Source organism: Taeniopygia guttata, chromosome 1 (assembly GCF_048771995.1).
Source record: "Taeniopygia guttata chromosome 1, bTaeGut7.mat, whole genome shotgun sequence".
Lineage (NCBI taxonomy): Eukaryota > Metazoa > Chordata > Aves > Passeriformes > Estrildidae > Taeniopygia > Taeniopygia guttata.
In genome coordinates this window covers 34,130,159-34,153,869 of record NC_133024.1, presented here as the reverse complement: position 1 = coordinate 34,153,869, position 23,711 = coordinate 34,130,159, and the positions used below count along the sequence as shown (strand labels likewise).

Here is a 23,711-nt window from a genome sequence, read left to right as displayed (position 1 = left end):
TTGGCGATCATTCAAAAATGTGAAAATACATATGAGTAGGGAAAAAAATGTAGAAGTAATGGGACTCTGAAAAGAGGACAGAAAGGAGCAAAGGAGAAGGAAAACAGATACTAAATTTCAGATACTAAATGCAGTACCAACATGCATTTTGAAAGGGCATTATATAAAATGAGCAAAAGGAAACCTTTTGGCTAGATATGACAAGGGCTACCATCAAAGGATACAAGGACCAAAGAATTATGAATCTGAGGAGCTTTTTAGGTTTTGTCCATTCAGCAAAATATTTCTGCAATTCTGCATATTCAACTACTACTAAGAGCTGATTCATTTCTTTCTGTATTCTCCATATGATTAACATGGCATTTCTTGGTACACAAATTAGCTTAGCTGATAGGCAGCAACCAGTGTTTAAAACCAAACTAACCATGAATGATAACCTCAATTTCCAGCACAAATTATTTAAAAAGTAATGTGTGAATTCCAGTTTTGTGCTGACTACATAGACCTAAATGCATCTCAGCAAAAAGATAAGATCCACTGAGAATACTGCCATGACAACTCAAGAAAAAAAAAAGACAATATTTTTGCAGATTTATGCCTGCAGAAGTGATCAGATTACTTCTACTTTTATTCTTGAAAAAGCTGAACAAGCTACTAACTGCCCCAGAGGCAACTACAGTGCATCATGAGTCTGCTTAATATGTGTAGTAGATCTACATGTGGTACCTTACAGAAAAACTATGGTGTTGTCAAATTGACCCACAACAAGCTGGTACTGCTCCACTTCATATTCCTATAGGGTTTCACTTCTTTAAAATCATTAAAGGTTTAAATAATAATTATTTAAAAATATAATACTAATTATAGTAACCTATAATTTTTTTCAAAGTTGTTGTAAATCTATAAGCCAGGGTTTTCTGAAATACCCAGTGGGACCATCGGAACCTCATGAGGTTCAACAAGGCCAAGTTTTGAGGTCTCATACCTGTGTCAGAGCAACCAATGATATCAATACAGTCCAGGGGATGAAATGTATTAAAAGCAGCCCTGCAGACCAGGATTTGGGGGAACTGGTGGATGAAAGTTTAGCAATGTGTACTTGCAGGCCAGAAGGACAACTGTACCCTGGGCTGCATCCAAAGAAGCTGTTAGAGAGTGTCCAAAGTATGGTGAAGTGTCTTGAGGGGAAGCCACATGAGGAGAAGTTGAGGTCACTTGGTCTGCTCAGCCTGGAGCAGGGAAGTCTGAGGGGAGACCTTATTGTGGTCTACAGCATCCTTTTTGAGGGGAAGAAGAGGGGCAGGCACTGATCTCTTCTTTCTGGCAACAGGAGCCAAGGGAACTGCATGAAGCTGTGCAATGGGAGGCTTAGGTCAGATTAGGAAAAGATTCATCACCCAGAGGGTGGTTGGGCACTGGAACAGGCTCCCCAGGGAAGTGGTCACAGCACCAAGCCTGACAAAATTCAAGGAGCACTGACAATGCTCTCAGGAGTGTGGGTGCGATTTTTAAGCCTGTCCTGTGCAGCACCAGCCTCTAAATCTTTGCCTGAGCTGGTGTTACAGAGACCTTTCAAACACACAGCAGCAAATGTGGCAACATCAGCCCCAGACTGAAGATGAGACCAGGATTCTGCTTTTTCTACTACCTTCTTACTGAACATCTAGATAAAAATTTGTGGTTCTTTTCTTTCAAAATGTCATTTGCCTGTTTGATCCTGTGTGCCCAATTGCAGTCTCACAGAGCATAAGTGACTTCTATACTCATGACTGCAAGACAGATAGATTTTGATAGAACCCAGATGTGTCTGCTGAGCAGAAACTGAAAACAAAAAGGGAAAAGGAGCAAGTCGTCTCCAAAACTCTCAATTTCTTAAGTGAAACATTATTTCTGAATTCTTGGAGGCAGAAATGAGTTTGATACAAGTTTCTGTGCTTAGCACAGTCCCCGAGCACTGCTGTGTTGTCAGAACCAAACTGCACATACCAGATTGCACATTAGTGTGACTACCTTTGGAAGAGACAGCTGTGCTGGGACATGACCCTTTTCACATGCTTCTGCTCTCAGCTTTATGCTGGCACTAGAAGCTGTGCTAGCGGACATCAACTGGGCCATGAAACAGGTCTCTCAAACACCTATTTTTTTTTTCCCCAAATGTAGGCTATGCAGAATGAAGAAAAGTAAAAACAGAGCTTAGACCTTACATTTTCAATGAACGTGATCAGCTCTCAGGTGAGTGCTGGTCACAACATAAAACTTGGACAAACCAGCACATGGATAAATTCCTACTCCCGTGATCATGAATGCAAGAAATAGCAGCTCAGTATGGAACAAGTGTTTATTGGAATTTAAAAGCAAAACAAATGTAAACAAGGAGTCTGAAAAGAGAACAAGGAGCATTAAAAGCCTCAGCTTAACTTTTTTCATACCTGGCTACAGAGTAGGCAGGTATATGCCCTCTGGGAGGGCAGCTACAGGAATCCTGAGACAGCACTCCATTCTGCTCTCATTTGAAATGCATAATGAAAATAATTTGTCTGATGTTCTGTTTGACCAATTATATGAACAATTTCAGCTGCTAAAGTAACCTGCTTCTACTTGTACAAATCCTTAATCAGAAAGGCAAAAATCTGTATTAAAAGTACAGTATATCCAAATCAAAACCAGCTGGTATTTTACTAAATTGGATTTTGTACTGTATTCATAGCTGGCTCCTGTGACTTAAAAGAAAGCTTGCACCAGAATTAGAATTTACAAAAAGGATTATTTTGTTTGTTTTTCTGATATTTGGTTTAGATATTACAGGACCTCTGTTTTCAATGCATAAAAAATTTCTTTTTGATTCCTTGTATTTCCAACTCTCAGAATGATGGAAGATTTTGCAATTAGATGAATATTTGAGACAACTCTTCTGATTAACTGTAGTAATTTATAAAAAATACTTATACAAAAAGAAAAATTAGTATATGTTATTTAATTTATAAACTCTATTTTAATAATCTAAGGCTTATTTCAAAGCAAACATAGTTCTTAAAAGCTAAGTAATTGAGTCCATATTCCTTTCTTGACATATTCTTGGCTTTATTTTTATTAACCTTCATCCAAAAGTAACATGCAGACACGAGGAAAGAGAGATAAATTGAAAAACTCTGTAAATCTTGTCACTACTATAACCAGAAACTCCCTTTAATTTTTTAGGCTTTTTTTTTATTGTGGCAAAGTCTGATATTTTTGTATCCCAGAATAGTAGAGAGAGACATTTCCAAAAGGGAGATCAATTTTACAGGTTGTGTCTTTGAGTCACACCAACATAGCTGAGACCAATTCTATCTCAATCTGAGCCATTGCTCAGTGCCCAGCTACAAATTGTCATGCATCACCTTTCACTTCTTTTGTTTGATCAGACCAAAGAGTCCTTGCTGAGTTTCTGTAAAGGGTTTGCATCTTGGAATGCCCAATTTAAACATAGTGGAACATTAGGCACAAAGGCCAGTTAGCATTATCAAGCCTTATTCCTAATCATTTTATGCAAAACATAAGGCAACTGTTTCAGGGTGTTTTTTCCTTTTAGTCCAGAGAGCATCCAGTTTATCCATCCTGTTGACACGTCACCAAAACGTTCCATCAACCTCATGACCCAGCCTAAGAGACAGGAAGACTAAAATCATATTCTGTGGCCGGTGCCATCACAGCACTATAGGGAAGATTAAAGACTTTCCTCTGTTCCAATTTCCTGTGGTAGCAAGGGTCTACTTGGGTGAAAATGCCTGGATAGACCTAGGAGTGTGTTACATGGCATGGCAGAATATAGAAAAAGTGCAGGAAAAATAAAAATCTTTGAATCCCTTTGGGGTCTACCAGTTTGCATTTCTAGATAATTGCCCTTCTGTTTTCAAATATGATGAACAGTTTATCCATGGATGAATAAATGTGGCAAGTATTAGAGAAAAGTATGAATAGCAGAACTATCAGAACACTTGTGCAGTTTTGGCTAATTACCAATGCTACAAACCCTGTCCAAACTCTACCATTCCCTTTCTATGTCCCCTTTCATCCCCCCTCTGAAAATCCCAGCAGCCAAATTACATGTCAAGAGGTAAAAATGTTCTTGGCTTTTTGGGGCATCTAGGAGGAAAAACTGTGAAATATAGGTTTAAATAAATTCAATTCTAAACACGGTGCAACAAATGCAAATTATGCATTAAGATATTTATGACTGAACAATCAGCAGGAGCCAAATAATGTGTAATTAAACCATAAATCATTAAAATAATTGGTGAGTACAGTACATAGTGTATCCACTTTGGTATTTAAAGGAAAATATATAGAACATCTTGCACACAAATACTGTCATGATATACATAACCATGCCTATTTCTTACATTTCTTTGCTAACACCTAATATTATGTATTATCAAAAATATTAACATGGATAAAGACCTGATACATTAATAGAAGGAGACAGAATATTATATAACCAACGAAAGAATATCAACTTTTCTTTTTTCTTTGACAAGTCTGCCTTTGCAAAGCAATACTACATCATTAATCAAGGCAGGGATTGCTGAATTACCTCCTGTTCAATGTGAGATGGTGAAAATTCTGTGATGACTGACACCCGAACAAGTTCCTGAATCTGAAGATCACAAAGCCTCCTAAATAACACTGGTGTATTCTTTTTCCTTTCCTTAAATAAAATTAAAAACAAATAAAACCCCCTCCCCAAAAAAAACCCAAAAAACCCAAAACAAAACACCAACCCAAAATACCCTAAATACCCAAAACAAAACCACCAAAAAAGGAACTTTTATGTTTAAAGGGAAAGTCCTACTGTGGCCTCAGCATATTTAGTTTCTGGCCTTTCCATTGCATACCATTCAATTTGGAGTCACATGAACAACCATTAAGCTAAGGAAACACATTTCCAAACAATTACAGAATCACAGAATTATTGAGGTTGGAACAGATCTCTGAGATCACTGAGTCTAACCATTAGCCTAGTACTGCCAAGCCCACCTCTAGACCATGTCCCTACACAACACATCTAGGAGTTCCATAAATACCACTTTGCTGGGAAGGCTCTTATGCCTCATTTCATGCTACTTCTGACCAGAAGTGTTCCCTACATTACTAAGGAAATTGCTAGCCTCAACAGGCTAAGCTTTGATCTCCTTTTTATGCCAAACATAACTGCTATGAATCCAGTAGTAACAAAGATTTCCTGGTATTGGTAGAAGAAATAGGTTAAACATGAATGTAAAAATCAAACTTTTTAAAAGCAGTTGTCCTGGGAGAGAATCAGATCTGAATGCCACCTAGCATGGTGCAGACTTCTCAAAGCCCTTTGTCAATGAGAACGACTGGGTACAGGAATTGTTAGAACAATATCAGTCATCTTCAAAAGAATATGATAACAGATTTTGTATTTCTGCATTTGTACATCTCTTACATAGCAGCTGCACAGATTGCTGACAATGCTTCAATGACCTCACTTCTATGAATGCAGCATGAGGATGAAGGCAAGGCAAGATGCTGAATGAAGAGCTGTCATCTAAATCCACTGATAACAGCATACCGCCCTGAGAATGGAATATAGCTTTTTTCTTCATGAAAAATTGCCCGGCTACTCCTATCAAAACTTGAGCTCAAGTTATACTGTCTAGCTCTCAACTGCCTTAAAGACTGAAAAGAAAAACAAAAGTGTAAACACCAATTATTGCTCATTATTTGCAGGTTAACTGCTATTTTACTGGCACTAGAACACACTAGGTTAGAGTGAAAAGCTGTCCCTTAGCTAACTTGATGTAATTTTACAGCTGGAAGGGGCTTGCGCAAAGAATGGCCACTTGCATGTGGGAATCTGTGAACTGAATGGAGTGATCTAAGCTTTAAAAACACAACCCATAATAAATAATTTCTTCATACAGCTGGAAGAGCCAGTATCTCTTAGAGTAGACCTTCTGCATTAGTACTGAGGCAGAATGCCTTGAAGCAAGCTCTCACTTCATGCCACCATGCAAAGAGCTCTCAAATGAAACACTGGAATTTCAGCACTAGCCCCAAAGATCTGCAAACACCAAAGACCATTCTCAGCAGATCCTTCAGAATTTGGCTGCTCACTGCCCTTGTAAAGTCATGCCACATCTATAGCCTAAGGTTTAGCTCACAAGCCTCCCAAGCAAGGTAACAAAACACAAAGAACTTTCTAAAAGAAGAAATAGTTTATTCTACAAGAAACTGACTACAAAAAAACTTTTTCTGATATTGATTGTAAAAAAGCCCCAATCAACCAAAAAAGTCATTAAAGCTGATATAGACTGCAAACTATTCAAAAATAGGTGAACATTCACACTTTTATGGAAGTTTTCAAAGCAAAGCACATGAATGCACTTTTGCAAATGACATATTCAGGATACTACCTGCTATGAGATGATTTTCTTTGAGAACATATCAAAATAGAAGGGCTGAAAATTTTATGGCAAATAGCTAAATTTCAGTGGACTCCAATACTGTCTTCTGAACTGGGAAACAGCCAAAGATGGGAATCTACTTCTATACCTTCTCTCCCCCTCAAAAGGACAATCTTGAGCTCATGGAATTTGAAAACTCATATTGGGAAAGCATTTATAGATGAGGAACCTCTTAATACAGACCACACAAAGTAAAATTCATACTTTTTCTTTGTAAAACAAGAACAGCAACGCAAATGCTGCAATTTCCTCTTCAATCTACAATCAGGGCAATACAGACTCCTATCCCTCTGCCCCTTCTGCACAAAGAATGTATTCATTGCACACCTTCAGATAAACATATATTTCTGATCCAATTAATTGCTACATTGCATGTGCCAGCAATCTAGAGGTGCCATCCAATGTTACAAACCAAAGCCCATGGCAGAATGACCCATACAAAACACCAGGTCACCTCCTCGCCTCTGCAAGGCCCTCTTCCACGCTCAAATTTTACTCAGATCTCTCACAGCATAACAGTGATCTGAAGTCACAGAGTAAATCACATAAATCATATCATTCCATTATACTAATGGTGATAGAGATGTCCAGTGCACTGCGGAGAAGACAAAAAAAATATTTCTAAGCAACAGGAATATTTAAAACTTGCCTGTAAAATTAATTTTCTGTTCACTTTCCCCCCCATCCCTTTTTCTTTTAAATAAAGAAACAGAACTGTAAATGTGTTTGTCAAAAAGGAATGGAAGTTAAAAGCCAAATTAGGTCATGGAATCAAATTTCCATTTAAACATGATTTCAACTCACTTTCAAAATTTGGGGGTTTTGGTTTGGGTTATTTTTTGGGGTTTTTTTGGGTTTTTTTTGGGTTGTTTTTTTTTTTTAATCCCAAGTAAATTTCTATTTGGATATACAGAGTTCTTGTACCCACAAGTCAACATGACATTACCAGCAAACACAAACATGCAAGTCAGCAAAGCAGAATTTTTAAGACAGTTGTAATATCAATAATACCAGAGTGACACTTTTTGCTCTGGCATACAAAAGAAGAAGAAAAGCAAATGAAATGCTTTTTTTCTGGCAAAGAAAACAGAGTAGTGTAAAATAAAATCAATAAAATCAACATTTCTGTCAGGATCAGGTTGCTAAAGTGCACATTTGTAAGCTGTCAAGTACACACTCTAGGAATGAAGGAGCTGTGAACTCAGTTTGTTACAACAGTACTATCAAGAAGCAGTTTCACAAGGTCTTTACTATGTCTGAAGAAAGTAGTCTCTCCTAAAAGAAGTCAAGCAGAAGAAAAACCTGATCAGAACTTCAGGTAATAAAACAATCCACCTTGGAAGCTATCAATGTTATATTTATTCTCACATTTACACATTAGATGGACAGTTAAAATAAATTCTCCTTTTTTTGTTCCTTAGAGCAGCAAATTTAACTGTTCCACTACATCACTTTATTTTAGCAAGAAAAAGATTTATCCATCAACACAGCCCTCAAAGAACATCACTGACTTCCATTTACATCCCTAAACTACGGAGAAGCAGTAAGGGCAGCCCTATAACATTTTCTCATATTGTTTCTATGCAATATCATTGATGATTTTCTAGGTGTATGTACACACAACAATACATGTACACACACTCCTCCCTTCCTGCCCGTACCTTACACAATGCTTACTTTGCAGAGAGAAGAGATTATTATTTGAAACAAACTATCTCTCAATTCTATGACACTGAAACCACCAAGCATTTCCCCAAGTACATCAGTCTATCCCTAGGCACAGTGATAAATTCATTATAGTCACAACCCAAGAAAGGCACCTTCATAAACAGAATAAGGAAGTTGGCATTCAGAACACACAGTAAAGCGAGTTTCCAGAACAAAGTTCTGCATTAAATATAAGTAAATAAATATTAATAATTCCACATTATCTAAACACGTGAGGATGTGATCATAAAGGTATTAAAACTATAGAAATAACTTTACAATACATCTTAAAAGGGCCTTTTTTTTTTTTTAATAAAGCTCCTACATTTTCTTTTTATAAATTCTTTACCTTTGAAAACCAAGGAGTTCTTTCATTGAAGGTATTTTTTCCTTCAACGATTTTTCCAAGTCAAAAAGAGTCTAAGAAAATATTTAGAGCTTTTTATAATTCAAATTTGAAAAAAAGTCTAATTTGATGCTTTATGTATTATATTAACATTGGCTTTATTCCAACATAAAAAACTGTATATGCCTTGTATAAGAAAGAAAACACAGAAAATATTTTGTAGTCACATGCAACATTTTGGTCACTCAAAAATATAACAGAAAGATTAGTTTTTCCACTTGATCCTAGATTTGAGAGAAAAAAGCTTTTTTATACAACAATCACTTTCACTCAACAGAATATCCCTTTTTCAGACTATAAGACAAGATAAAATACATCTACACTATATAACAATCCTTCACCTTATTGCTTTTCTGTAGAGTGAAAATATATTAAAACTATTCCCATGAGAGAATTGATGCAATCTCTGGAGAGGGTGCCTATGTTCAGTGTGGGCTGATGCTTGTTGAACTCTAGTGAACACTATATCAGTAAGTAAAGATATATTTCAAAAAAATTTCAGCAATACATTCTGTGAAATGTTGACAAAAGCATTTGATGTTGCCATGATAGAAAGCTTTTTTGAATAACTGAAAGTTTTCTAAGTGAGTCATAAAAACATGAATGAGTGGAGGTAGTTTTAATGCTTCTTAGTATTAACCATCCTATGAGTGTTGCTGAGATTCCTGTTTCACAGTGCTGGGTTTCAGTCTAGCTGCTTACAGGTAATTGTACACATCAAAGACCCTGCTTGGTTTATATTTGAAAATACACTGCCCTGCCTTTAAATAAAAATCAATAGATTTGTGAAAGCTGAAGAGCTATTTCATATTTATTAGAAATTTCAACTACATTTGAAGTTCCAAAGAGGAGAAAGAGGTCACACTTTCTCTTATCAGTAAATCTAACACCCCCTCCCCCATGTTGTCTCTTAAAATATTATTTTAACTCCATGCGATATTTTAAAACAAACTGTTTACAGAAGCTCACAAAATCCATTACACGTGGGAGAGAAACACATCAGTTCTATACACCACAATGGAATATGAAGTCTGCAGAACCTGGAGGCACAAACCAAAACACTTTAACAAGAAAACCTTTCCAAGAACAGCCCACAATTTTCACAGGCAACGGAGAAGTAATACCCAAACACAGATAGGACCCAGCTGACAGCTTGCCCTTGCATATAAAATTTCCAGAATAAACCATTAAACACACATCGGGACACATCACAGAAAGTTGACGACATCACCAAACCTCACTTTCACTCCCTGGAGCATCCTCCAAGTCGCTTGCAGAGTGAAGAATCAGCTCACCTGCACCGGGGGGGCCCAGCCGTGGGCACAGCCGCACTCTGACCACCACTGCCCTGGGCTGCCCTGGGGCTTGGCTGGGGATTTGGGGGGGCTCTTCCGCACCGTGTCCCACAGAGGGACCAGCCTGCCCCTGGCCTGGCCGCCACCCGCGGCTCCCCAGCAGGGCAGCGCCGGGGGGCCGTGCGGGAGGCGCGGCGGGGGCTGGTGCCAGCGGCAGGCGCAGCGGGCATCGCCGGCGGCGGGGGGCCCGCTCCTGCCCCCGGCCGAGCCCTCGGCGCCCCTGCCGCAGCTCTGCTGCCGGGGAAGGTGCCCGTGCATGGCTCGCCCTGCCCGCTGGGCAGGGACGCGCTGCCGGCGGCGAGGCCAGCCCGGGGGCAGCGCGGGCTAGCGGCGGGGCAGCCCGGGCTAGCGGCGGGGCATGGCGGCGGCCGGAGCCAGCAGCCCCGTGTCAAAGCCGGACTCCACTCGCGCAGCCACTTGACAGCATCCCCGCTGCAGGCAGAAGCAATCAATGCTCTGCGTGTCTGGGACGCACGCCTGCATCCCTTTCTGGATGACAAACCACGGGAAGGGAAGGGGGGGGGGGGGGGCAATAAAAATCCAACAACCAACAAAAAGCACTCTTGCAATTTTCAGGAAGATTTAGTCATTTTCTAGCTGACCCTGACACGAGTCACAGGCACCCTGCTGAAGCACATTTATGTGTACAAGCTTTACAGGCAAAGTGCTTTCTTGTGGAAATAGCATCTAGACAAAGTACTGAAGAAGATACTCCTTTACCAATGATCCAAACAGACGCGAGAGCGTTGTCTTCCCTGCATGCCTGAAAAGACCTTGTCAACAAAATTGCATCAGAAGATGCAAACGGCAAGTCCGGGAAGAATGTTATCTGCCCTAAATGCTAAACCACAGCATGAACGACGGTTTGTGCTAATGTGCACAAACACAGCGGAGACAGCAAGAGGCTGAATTTAAGAATAAAGCCAAAAAGACCTATGCCACAAATTAACAACTCTCCAGCACCTCTAAGATTTATATCTTATATATAAATATACTTTTGTGTGTGTAGGTGTAAGGACTTCAAGATTCTGATTGATGTATTATTTTCTCTTCTGTTTTTTACCCCTTAAAAATTCTTTGGTGCTTGCCAATAACCTTCTGTACAGAGTTTTCTGTAAATTCCCTCTTGGGTTTTTCTTCCTAATACAATCTCTCTGCCTTACATTATTCTGAACTCTTTATTTGACAGTATTTTCTTTTATTTCTTCTTATAGAAGTGACAGAAGTGTAAATTGAATAAATCTGGTCTGATTATTCCAAGTTTTAGGGGTATTCTCTACTCTCAGGTACCTCAGTCCTTAGGCCTGTAAGACACACATTGGATCATGGACTTGTATATATGTGTAATTTTTTTTAGATTTTCTTTTAACTTAAGCATATTTAGTATTAACCATAGGAAATAACAAATTGATTTCTAAAAAAAAATACTGAAATGTGTAACAATACTTTTGTGTCTGTTGGTGCTCAACACAGAAGTTAAAAAGAACTAGCAATATATATAGTTTTACTATTACAAAGTTTAAAAAAATTACCTACTTTTAAAGACTTCAAAGATAAAGACAACTATGATGATCTGCAAATATGCTTTCAAGTGAGATAAATGAATTTTTATGAATGCATTGATGCAAAAAAAAACTTGTTTCAGTTATTTAATTCCTCCTACATACCTAACTTAAAATTCCTCAAAACTTAGACATTGCTAAAATGCATAACAATAAACTCTGGCAGTAACTCGAATTAAAGAAAAAAAAAAAAAGAGGCAATGCTTTAACAGTGGGGAAAATATTTTGACAACACTGCAGTTCAAATTGTTGCATGTAAAACTCACATCAGTTTTAGCTGTATTTCCATTTAAGGTGCTTGTCCCAGTTATACTAAACTAAAGCGATAATACAAGGTTTATTCTGAACTCCACTGAACAGCCAAATTCATATACCATAGACTCTCACATAACAAAAACCCAACTGCAAGAACTCACAGAGCTTGGCATAGAATTCAGGTCACTTCATGTTTGAAAAAGAAATATTAATAAACTTCTCAATTGCAAGCATAGATGTGGAAGCCAGCACTTAAAAATCTGAGCTAAGGGAGTCTAAAAAAAACCACTGCCACACGTAAAGTAAATGTAAAGTTACATAAGTTTGAATCCATCTTTTGCAGTTGTACTCAAGCATAAGAAGTAAAGGTGTGCGAGCTGTCCAGAAAGCTGCTTTCCTCTAGTGCTCAAGGGAAATTCAACCCTGAGCACCTAAAAACTTGTCTACCAGAAGGTAATTCAAGTCATTACTGCACCACTTCCAGCAGGACTACCTTGATTAAAGAAATGTATAATTGACATTATGTGAAGCTAAAAATCATATTTATAAAACTGTAACATACTTATATATATTTCTATATATATATCATATATATATATAAAACAAAACACTAATAAAGCCAAATTCAGTTTTTGTTTCCATCTTTGTAGACCTATATTAGCAGCATCCATCACCTTAAACCCATCAGCATTTTCGTCACATATCAAGCAACCTAGTTCACCCCAGACTATCCCAATGTTATTCCAGCTTTCTCAAATGCCAGTAAAAATCTTTAAAAAAAGAAGCATTAATAGATATTTCAAAGCTATTCGGTGGAATCTGGATAATTGCACAAGTAACCAAAAAAACCCAAAGAAAATTAAAAAAGCTACTCAAAATAATATACAATATATGTAAAAATCAGGGCAAGCAATGGCTACAATAGGACTGGGGAGTGAAAAGAATCTACACATTCCATGACCAGACATAGTCTGTAGGCCACCTACACACAAAATTCTAGGTAAAGTCAACTGTACCAGAGCACAAAAATGGCTATCATAAACCTCCCTAGCCCTATTTTTAAGCAGCAGAGGAACTTTTAGCAACCTTAGTGTACCCCAACCAGAAAAATGCAGGACTATAATGGCATCCTTTTGACTGTAACATTCATGTTAAAACAGTATATTTGAAATAGCCTCTCATCAGAATGTGGAGGAAAAAGGCTTTTTTTTTTTTTTTTGTCAAAAGAATTTGACACCACTGAACGTAGCCTAGAAGTGTTGGGTAGGTTCAGGGTATTTCATACTTCAAAAATTAGTGAAGCAAAGAATTTATACAAATAAATTATTTTACTGCCAACACTTTTTTTTTAAAGGTTGCCACTGCCTATTTGAGACAAAAACACTAAAATATAGGATGTATAAGTGCAACTAATCACCAGACAACATGGTAAGATGGATTCAAAAGATAATGCAATTTCATCCGCTGTAATTGAACCATTGTATTAGAGAGGATGGCACGCACCTCTGGATGAACTTGGATTAACACATGGCTCAAATCCACATGCCCAACTGTCACCCTAATTTGGTAGTAACTGGTGCACAAGGCAAAACCAAATATTATAAGAGAGAGGATGTGAACTGTGTTTGACCCAATACTGTTGTGGAAAAAATCTCACTCATTTTCTTTTTAAAATATTAAGTAGGCATGACAAAATGGAGAAAATAGATTTAGCTGATATCGTACCAGCACAAATAACTGTAACTGGATTACAGCAATGTTGGACACACACCAAAAATAAATGCTGAGAATAGTTTGCTTCAGGCAAAAATGTGCATATGGGAAAGAAAAAGTGCATATGGGAAACAAAAATTATTAATAGAGTTCTGAAAGGGAAGCTAGAATCATGGGCAAAGATGGTTTAGATGTAGTAACAGATTTTTCCCTCCAACCAAGAATGCAATTTTATGCAACTATACAGAATAAAATAAGAATAATAAACTTGGACTGGACCCACATATTAGAGTTCCTAAATTTCTATTAATACTTTTCTTAAAGGAAAAAATAATATGAAAAATTACTAACACAAAAGCAAAACTACTGAAATAAGTCAAAGACAATTTCTTTGCAAGTTTTTTGTTTGGTTACTGAAATGCAATCTTGTGTAGAATAATATTCTCAGTGGTGACATGGGCTAGAAGGAATGGTTATGATTAGGCCAAGATCAGGCCAGGAGTCAACTGATTTGGCATCAGTAATTGTTATCATAGTGTACCCAGAAAATCTTGGACAAATAATTTGATTTCCATAACTATTCATATGCAAAATGAAAAAAAAAAAAAACTAAAAAACAAAAAACAATGCTTCATATAATAAAAACAGAATGTAAGAGGTCGGGAAGGACACAGCTGAAATCAAACAATCCGGCTTCTATTTCAGGTATGTCTACTCTTCTCTTCTTCTTGATATTCCCAGCAAAAAACATGGAGGAGTACAACACCAAAAATAACACAGTAAAAGTGGAAAAATATAATAAAAGACAGCTATTTAAAAAATCCACCATTAAGGAAATTTCACTGGAAATCTATCAATGATTTTAAAGAGTAATATTTTGCTTACTTCAAAAAAAGTGCGATCCCCATATCCTTTACACAACAGGATTGGTCTCAGTTTTAGAGGTTTTGCAGAAAAATACCTGCACAGCACTGAGACACAGCTGCCTGCACAATGTATCTGTCTGCATGGTCAAGGGCATGTTCTTTTCATTTTTATCAGAGGCTAGAAAAGCTTAAGGAGCTACAAACATATCAATTTTCAGTATTAGCTACATGTCCTAGGGTTAACATAAGGACAATCATTTAGAAATCATGATCCAATGAAAAAGAAAAATGACAAGCATTTGGAAGGGAACTGTATCAAGAGAAGAAAACAACCCTCAGCTGGGAATATTAAGTCATAGTCAATCATGTCAAAGCTGGTGGAGAACAGCGCAGCAGGTTTACCAATTTCACATCCAAGTGAACTAGCATCATAAAATTTCAGTGGTGTGAAATACAAGGGCATTTCCATGCCAATACAGGAATTTCCCTTACTGGACCTGCTATTTTCAGGTAGAGGTGTTGTGCTGGATTCAGCTTTACTAGACATAATTTTCTTCACAGTGGCTGGTATGGGGCTTTTGGATTTCTGTGCTGAACATAGACATTTTTGTTATTGCTGAGCAGGCCTTACACAGAGCCAAGGCTTTTTCTCCTCCTCATATTGTCACAATGGCAGGGTCTGGGGATGCACAGATTTACAACAAATAGTTTTTGATTTAGAAAAAGAAATTCAACTATGGCAGGTGTTCATTCAGATAGCAATGTAAGCAGAAAAGCATACTGTGAATACCCAGCATAGAACCATAGAATGAGTTAATCAGGAGCCTTATTACAGGTACAGTGAATACAGATACATGCACAGTGTGAACTGTATAAAGGATGAGGACAATATAATGAAGCTAGAATTTTTATTCCAATGCTGGCTATCCATGTAGAAAATAAACCTGCCAATTAGCTGGCTCAGACAATCTTTTCTAGATGTAATGCCTATGACAATATTTTCTTCTAAGTGATTACTTCCTATTAGATTTATTTTGAGAGAACTTAAATTTATGAGCAGACAATGAGAAATTGTTTCTTCTCTATGAAGCTATTTGTGTTATGTTCTTAATATATATTTGAAGAGTTTGACACAGTTCTGTCACTGTCTTGTTATGGGCCAGTTATAAGCTTCCTCTGCAGAAGAACAGAAGGCAGAAAGATGTGAGCACACTGCACAGACAAAAATAAGACAAGGTTCAGAGCCTACACTATGAAGAATTCAAGTCACTAAGCTCCCTCTTCAGCCTTTGGAAAGCAAAGACTTAACAGACTAACATGAACTTCAGAACAAAAGCAAGACAATTTGATGGAACATAATTGATTCAATATTAAAAGAACAACAAAAATCAGTCTTGTTTCTCTACAGTCCACACATGGCCATGCTTGAGATTTCATTTGAGTTAAAAATATTGTCTAAAAATATTTCCCAAACATAAATAAGCATGTTTTTGTGAAGGAATTATACAAACATCAATGTGCTGTGTATTTAAATGACAGGGACAGTCCCTGAAACAAGAAAGAATGATTTGTAAGCAAGGTGAATCCCTGATGGCTCTATAATGAAAATAGCTTTACACGTATACACAGTTGATGCAAAATGTCTTAATTACTTGGAAGAGTAAAACCAAGATGTTAGCCTTACTTGGAGCCTCAACAACATTACATTTTATGTACACTGAGTGACCTCAAAGGCTGTACCCGTTGCCCTCTGCTTTGAAGAAGATTTTGAGCTTAATGCAAGATGGACAAAGTAGAATTCCAGAGTCTGTGTTGTACAGTAGGTCAAACCAGCCACAATTCTCAGGCTAGCACTGCACAAATAAAGGAAAGCAAGCTAATGGCTAAGATAAAAAGAAGTTTCTCTATATAAATGGATGTAAACATAGGCTGTTCATAGCTAACTTAGTTTAGGAAGAGAAGACCTAATTGTGAGGAATATTTTTTAAACATAAAAATCCAGGAAAGAAACCCTTAGCTACAAAACACATTAATTCTTATCGATTTCTCGAGGTCAGGATTGAAGGCACTTGAGATGGTATTTCATGTTTGGACTCAGGTGTTTATTATTTCTTATCTATGTTACAGTCTTACTACCTTTTGGCACCTTTTCATTAGCAAGGCACAAAATGGCTAACTAACTCTTATTACAAGGTCTTTTAAAAGTAAATTATCCAATTAAGAAAGGACACTTAGATTATTTTCCCTTTTAACCCAATAACTGATCCCCCTAAGTCTGCAATGCGGACTTTCTGTCCAATCGCAAAACATCACCCAAACCCATGAAGAAGAAGGAAGAAGGTGGTAAAGAGGAGCAACCTGTCTCCACCCTAACTTCCATCTTGTTTTATATTTATTTCTATATTCTAAAATCCCAAACTAAGTTTTCCTCCCTGTGATATTACACACTTCTAACCAACTACAGATCCATAATCTCCGTGCTATTAATCAATTTAAAAAGTCTGTTCCACAACCTCAGGTCAAATGCAGTGTTCTTTTGTGAATCTGTGCCTTTCAGAACAGGAAGTCTAAAATTCTCAGCATCCAGGATTCCAACAAATTCTCCTGGAACCACTTGCTGTATGAGGAAAATAATCTATTCTACGTAACAGGACCACAAAGAAATCACATCAGTTTCTGAAATAAAAAGTTATTATTTATTGTCAAAAGGCAAATTACATTTAGGTAATTCAAACAAATTTGGCCTCTTTGTCCTTTTTGGTAGAAAATCTCAGATGCTTTGCTTTTCTAATTTGGAATGGCAAACATGATTGGAAGAAAAAAGGCCAGAAGAAACGAGCAACCTGAAATTGAAGTCTCGGCAACTTACAGAATCACAGAATTATTGAATTATTATAATGGAAAGGGACCTTAAAAATCATCTAGTTTAAGTCCTTTGCCATAGGCAGAGACACCTTCCACCAGACTTTACTCAAAGCCTCATCCAACCTGGCTTTCAACACTCCCACCACACAGCATCCACAAGTTCTCTGGGCAACCTGCACCAGTTGTAAAATAATTTCTTGCCCCAGTAAAGAGCTTCTTCACTGTATCTAATCTAAATCTGCCCTCCTTCCTCTTAAGGCCATTTGCCCTTGCTCTACCACCACATAACCTTGTGGAAAGTCACTGTCCAAACTTCTTGCACCCCTTTAGGTCCTGGGAAGCTAGGTCTCCCTGAAGCCTTGTCTTTTCCAGTATGAACAGAATTCATAGCAGAGCTGCTCCAGCCCTCTGACTAACTCAGCAGCTGTCCTCTGCTCTTGTTGCAACACATCCATTCTTTCTTGTGTTGGGGACCCCACTCCAGTTGGGAGTTTACAATTTTGTGTGATAGCAAGCGGTGAGTGACAGATTACTGACCAGAATATTATGGGGGGAAAAAAAACCCAAACAAAATTAATAATTCCTGGAATATTGATAATACAAATATTGATAGTATAAAAGTTTATAAAATCAATCCACACACTTGGGGGCTTATTGCAAGACCATTCATGGCAAACTATATTAATTTCATCAACGTCCTGGAGTACGTCAGGATTAATTTAAGAGAACCTTTGTGCAATTTCAGTTATTTTAACATCACATGCTACACCTTAATCTCCTTACTATTAAATTAAGATTATGGCATTGATACCATACTATGCTATAGAATTTTTTACCCCCTTTTCATATGTGTTAGACTTTATGTTCAGGTTGCTTTCACTAACATTAGATAACATCATTCCCAAGTATATTACAGCAATACTCCATGGCTTTTCTTCTCTGTACTGTTTCTTAAAAGTCTGATGTACCAATATCTTTATTTTAGAAAGGATTTACTTTTAGGTACATAAATAATTTATATGTACCTGTTACCTGAATTTCATAAACAGAACAATGTTAGTTGTCTCAAAGAACAAAATGGAAAAAATATTATAAGCAATTACTATAGTAAAAAAGAAATGTTCCTCTGAAGTGCATTGTTAATTCACAGAACTCGGTCACTGTAGCTAAAACAAACTTAAATGGGAAGTCTTGTTGGAAGTTATGGTTATAATTCTTCTATAATGTATATATATATAGCTCAGGAGGTGAAAATACATAAATAAACGTGGATTGGATAATACCAGGAGAAATAAACATTGCCATTGTAAGATACCTCTGGAAGAATGGATGTCCCTTTGCCTGAATTTTTGTCTCAGTATCACCAAACACAGTGCATGAGTCTTTATTAAAAATAAAATTTCACTCAAATGCAAAAGTATATTTTTAACTAGTTCATGATGACATGTTCATCTACTATTTCAATCAGACATAATTTTGTTCCCTTATGACTAATGACTGATTAGTGAATTGCTTTTATGCCAAAATAACTGTTTCTAAATATGTTCTTAAATAGATATAATGATTGCAAAAAATTACAACAGGGGAAAAAAGAGCATTTATCAACAACTGTGCTCCAGATCACTTTCAGCAAACAAATGTAGGGTCTTATGAAGGCAATACAGAAAGTTTTAGAGGGGGAGTTCAATGAAAATTTAGGAAGAAATAAGAACTATTACTTACTTAGTGCTTCTCAGAAAATATTCTGGAGTAGTGAAACTTAGCATACAGTGTTACTTACAGTAAAAGCTATTCTCTAGAAAGAGAGCTACTGGAGTGCTGCTGAAATCAAAACTGGAGCTGGACATGAAGAGTAACAAAAATACTTGCCATAGGTACACCAGCAACACAAGGAAGACAAAGAGAAATGTGGGGATATAGTAACAAAGGCATGGAAATGCCTTTGTTGTGAAGTGACTTTGCTTTCTCAGTGTTTATAGGTAAGGGCTGCTCCCTAGACCCTACAATGACCAGTAGAGCCCAGGGCTGGAAGTACTACCCACAATACAAGAACACAAATCTAGAGACCTCTTAGGTATTGGATGCACAAAAGTCCATGGAATTGGATAGGAGGCATTCCAAACTGTTTATAAAACTTGCCAACACCGTAGTGAGACTTCTCTTGTTGTTGAACGGCTGTGGTGTCAGAAGAAGTCTTGATAACTGAAAAATACAAATACTGCATCCATCTTCAAGAAGGGTAAGAGGAGGATCTGGGGAACTAAAAGATGGGCTTCTTAATTTCAGTCTGTGGGATGGTTACAGAACAAATCAAAACAAAAAAGTTCACACTTCAAAATTGGAGGAAGCAGTTGATCTACTGATTGGCATCTCTGCCATTTATAGGAATCTTGACTAATTGGAGAAGTATGCTTGAAGAATCTTCATTAATTTCAAGGAAGGAAATGTGAAGTCTGGCACCTTGGGAGGAATACTCCCATGCAACAGAACTGGTTGGGGACTGACTGGCTGGAAGCAGGCTTGCAGAGAAGATGCTGAGAGCCTGATGGACAAGTTGAATAGGAATCAGCAGTGCATTCTTACAGCAAATAAGGTAAACCATACAGTGGTCTGCATTAGTAGGAGTATAAGCAGGACATCAATGAAAGTGACACTTTGCTGAATATTATGAAAACACCTCTAAAGTACTGTGTCTCTTAGGCAGAAAAAGAAAGATGAACATACTGGAGTCAAGTGAAGAGGGCCAATGGACTGGAGCATGTGATGTCATTTGAGCCAGAAAGGGTGCTAAGGGGCAAATCCAGCTGACCATCTTCTTAAATGGATGGTTACAGAGAAGCCAAACTTCAGAGCAAAAGGCAAGGGCCAATTAGCACAAGATGCAGAAATCAAAATGTGATCAGATGTTGGAGGAAAAAAATAAATACCATGAATGTGATCTGGAACAAGTTTCCCAGCTTATTAAAACCACAAATGCTTACAGAAGTGCTGCAAATGCTTCTTTTGCTCAGCAGGTGTCCCCTAGCACATCTTTTGACGTTTGACTAGTCAGTCAGTCTTTGGTGTCTCTGCTTTAAACACCCAGCAAGTATAAATCACATGAGAAAATTACTTTAATGTAAATTAAGCTAATTGCTTGGTAGAAGGGACAATTGTTCCAAATTTCCAAAACTAACTAGAGTCAGCTCAGTCTTGTTTACCTGATTGTTTCCTCTCAACTGTTTTTAAAATAGTACTAAATGCAGACCTTGGCAGGTGAAGACCAACTATTTCAGTCTGGAAAATTCACACTATGTATCTGCCAACAAACAGAATGTGAGAAAACTAAAGAAATTATATTAAAAAAAAAAAAAAAAAAGAAATCCAAAATGAATCAGCCTCATACTCATTATCCTAGGACATCCAACACGGCAAAAGAGACTGCTAAATTACATTAAATACTAATGGCCCGTTCTCTTTCAGAGAGAAATAATATATTTGTTGTCAACAACTTTTGGCAGCTGTTAGTAGATTATCATGGGATTAGGTGTTTGAAGTTTGTAGACAAAGTATTTGTTTGACTATATTGAGGGTTTAATTGCAAGTTCTAAATCCTTTATTGTTTGCAGAATCATTTGCAGGACAGTGGACCTATAACCAACAATTTAAAACCAGCAGGAGTGTTGGGCCCTGAGGTCACTGTGAGGCTGATTGTCCCTGTCCACCTCCCCATGTGCTACCCTCACCCCCAGACCCCATTTCAGCCCAGTCTGGGGCCACAGGTCTCAGCTCCAGGACTGCCCTGTAGCATATGGTCTCCAGCTCCACGACAGCTATGCTCTGCCCAGTCATGACCATGGTTCACAAATTTAAGGCATCAGGGAATCAAAAGCACAAAGACAGTTGCTGGAGGACCTGCTGTTAAAGAAAGTCCCCTGTCAAACCATACAAGAGTGACCCAGTCAGTAACACTTGTTGCACCTGAGCTGAAACCTTCGCAGCAACACATCCCTACATCCACACAAGGTTTCCTTACCAGTTCCCAGGTTTCCCAGATCCTTAAACAATTCAATCTTGGTGCAATAATCAACAAAATAACAGCCTGAGCTGGTAGCTTTGAGGAAGGACCCCAAACAATACAGCCCTTGGGCTTTTACCCCCTCACAGTCTAAATGCCAGAAAACCTGGAGTCATTGGCTCCTGCTGCACCCACTCACCTAGATGGGCCACAGGTGCCCTTTGTTATGTGAAGCCTCAGCTCTTCATGGCCCCTTGGTTCAGGCCCCACCTCCAGAGCTCAACCTGCAGCTCCATTAGGAGCTCCACACCAAGCTCCCTGCACTGAATGTGTTCCTCCTGCGTGTGCTGTGATTTTTGAGGACACATATGCATACTTATGAGTTACAAACTTTGTATTCCAAGCCGAAAGTAACCTGGGTAGTTCTAGAAAATATTGAGAGATTTTTATCTCATCACAGCAAAATAATTAAAAAAGCTTTTACAGGCATAAAATCATTTATGTTACAGCTAGAATTTTGACAGCAAAATTCAAAACCCAATCATCTACATAAAGCCATGCAAATAATTTCTCTACTGAATGTCTTCTATGACCTTCAGTTATCTTCATTATTTTTCTCTTCTAAGACATTTGAGATTCACTTTTCTTTGGACAGAAATATTTTTGACTTCTAAAGATCTGACAGCAGTGTTTTGACAATATATTTGCCACCCAAAAGTAATCTACGTACCCAATTAAAACAAAGGTTCATACTAAATCAATATTAGAAGTTAATATTTTGTCCTTACTGAAATAGGCTGTCTTCTGCTTAAGCTAACACAAAATACATACCATGACTCAGATTGTATTTGATTTACTTGTTGAAAAAAGGAAAGTAAAATAAAAGCTATGTTTACAAAACTACTGGAAATAGGATGTCAGTTGCCACAGCAGCCCATGTCTTGAGACACCCACCCAAGGTAAGATGTCCATGGACTCTTAACAGATACTCTTGAGCTTACTCTGGAAGTGACTCAACAGACTCACAAGATCAATAGGTCTTGACCTAAAAACTAACTTTTCCACCCCTCAGAGTATCTTGGTCCAGTATCCCGACAAAATTGACCATCAAAACCAGACAATCCCGGCCAACAATGATGAGACCCTCTGTGCTGGGATGCCTGTCCTCCAAGTAGATACAGCACAGCCAAAAAAAAAAAAAAAAAAAAAAAAGATCTTACCATTAGTAAGAAAATAAGAAAAGTCTGAATGAGTGCAGGATGTCTTGCCTAAGCTCATTTTAGCTGATTTTAGCTTGGTTAGTAATGATAGCAATAGCCCAGCAATCAGGTATTTATTCCCTGAACCTGATCTAGATTAATTGTGGCAGATAACAATTCATTAAGGATGGAATTGCTTGTGACTCTAACTTAAATGTATCATGGAAGAAAGCTGATGAATACTGGAGCTCTCATACACAAATATAAATCCTAAAACTAACTAACTAACTAAATTAAAAAAACCCAAGACTTGATGATTCTTGTCACTTCTAAATTAAAGCTGAAAATACTTGACATTGATTCCTCCATTCTCAAATACACACCTTCCAGAATCTGAGTCCTACCCTAATCACTTTGCTAAAAGGTAGACTGAAAGTTGTTTCATGTTCTTCCCTTTTCTGAGTATCAAAACACAGACAAATAAATACTGTGAGATACATTTTGGTTTTGACAGAAAAAAATAAAAAAGGAACAAAATAAAACCCCATTAATCATTATGTTGATTCATCATTATAGACTTTTTGTTAATGCCACAACACAACATCTGGGATCTACTATACTTCTTTAGGTAAAAATATGTAACATCAATACATTTAATGGCATTTACTTTGAACTTCCCCTTCAATCTGAAGTGACCAACCTGACTCTTTCTCACAGTATAAGGAGAAATGGTCGGGCACACATCTTTGTTTTCCATATATCTACATAGACAGGTAATCAACCTATGGGATGTGTTACTGTCTGATTTTTTTAAACCTCTCCCTGTGAGATGAACTGAGCCAGCTCCAGAACCTTTTCTTAATTAAAAACCATTCAGCAATATCTACTGACATTAACAAGCAGTTCAAGGGCAGTCAAAGGTATATATTCTGGTAGCCTCCCTACTTACCAATCAAACAAAACAATTCCAGTTGAGCTGCCATGCTTTTCTGTTTACTCCTGTCAGCCACCCAAGGACAGTGTGCGTGGTTTCATGGAGACCAGTGCATAGAATCATGGAATAGTTGGAGTGGAAAGGAACCAGTGCTGACCAGAGGGGAAGTTATCACCTCCCTCAATCTGCTGGCTCAGTGCAGCCTAGGGGACTCTTGGCCTCTTTTGCTGCAAGGGCAGGTTCATAGTCAACTTGGTGCTCACCAGGATCACCTGTTCCACCTCTGCAGCCAATTCATGAACAACATTCACCCCCATGCAACCCCTTGAAAAAGTTCATGGCAGAGCTCTGCTCTCAGTGTGGTTCCAGCATGGAAGTAGGG

General features: G+C 37.8%; 1 protein-coding gene across 43 annotated transcripts in view; it reads right to left on the bottom strand.

The window, feature by feature from the left end:
• DLG2 (discs large MAGUK scaffold protein 2) overlaps positions 1-23,711 on the bottom strand; it is a 988,777-nt gene that overhangs the window by 409,399 nt on the left and 555,667 nt on the right. Inside the window, exon 1 of one of the 43 annotated variants that reach the window (XM_032751329.3) lies at positions 9,879-10,393. The exons of 38 other annotated variants lie outside the window; for them this stretch is intronic. In XM_032751329.3, the coding sequence (XP_032607220.3) occupies positions 9,879-10,196 (318 nt within the window). In that variant the 5' untranslated portion in view covers positions 10,197-10,393. Of the gene's footprint in view, positions 1-9,878; positions 10,394-23,711 lie in introns of those variants that run through there. 4 more of the 43 variants (XM_030286537.4, XM_032751335.3, XM_030286558.4 and 1 more) reach the window with 4 other exon arrangements.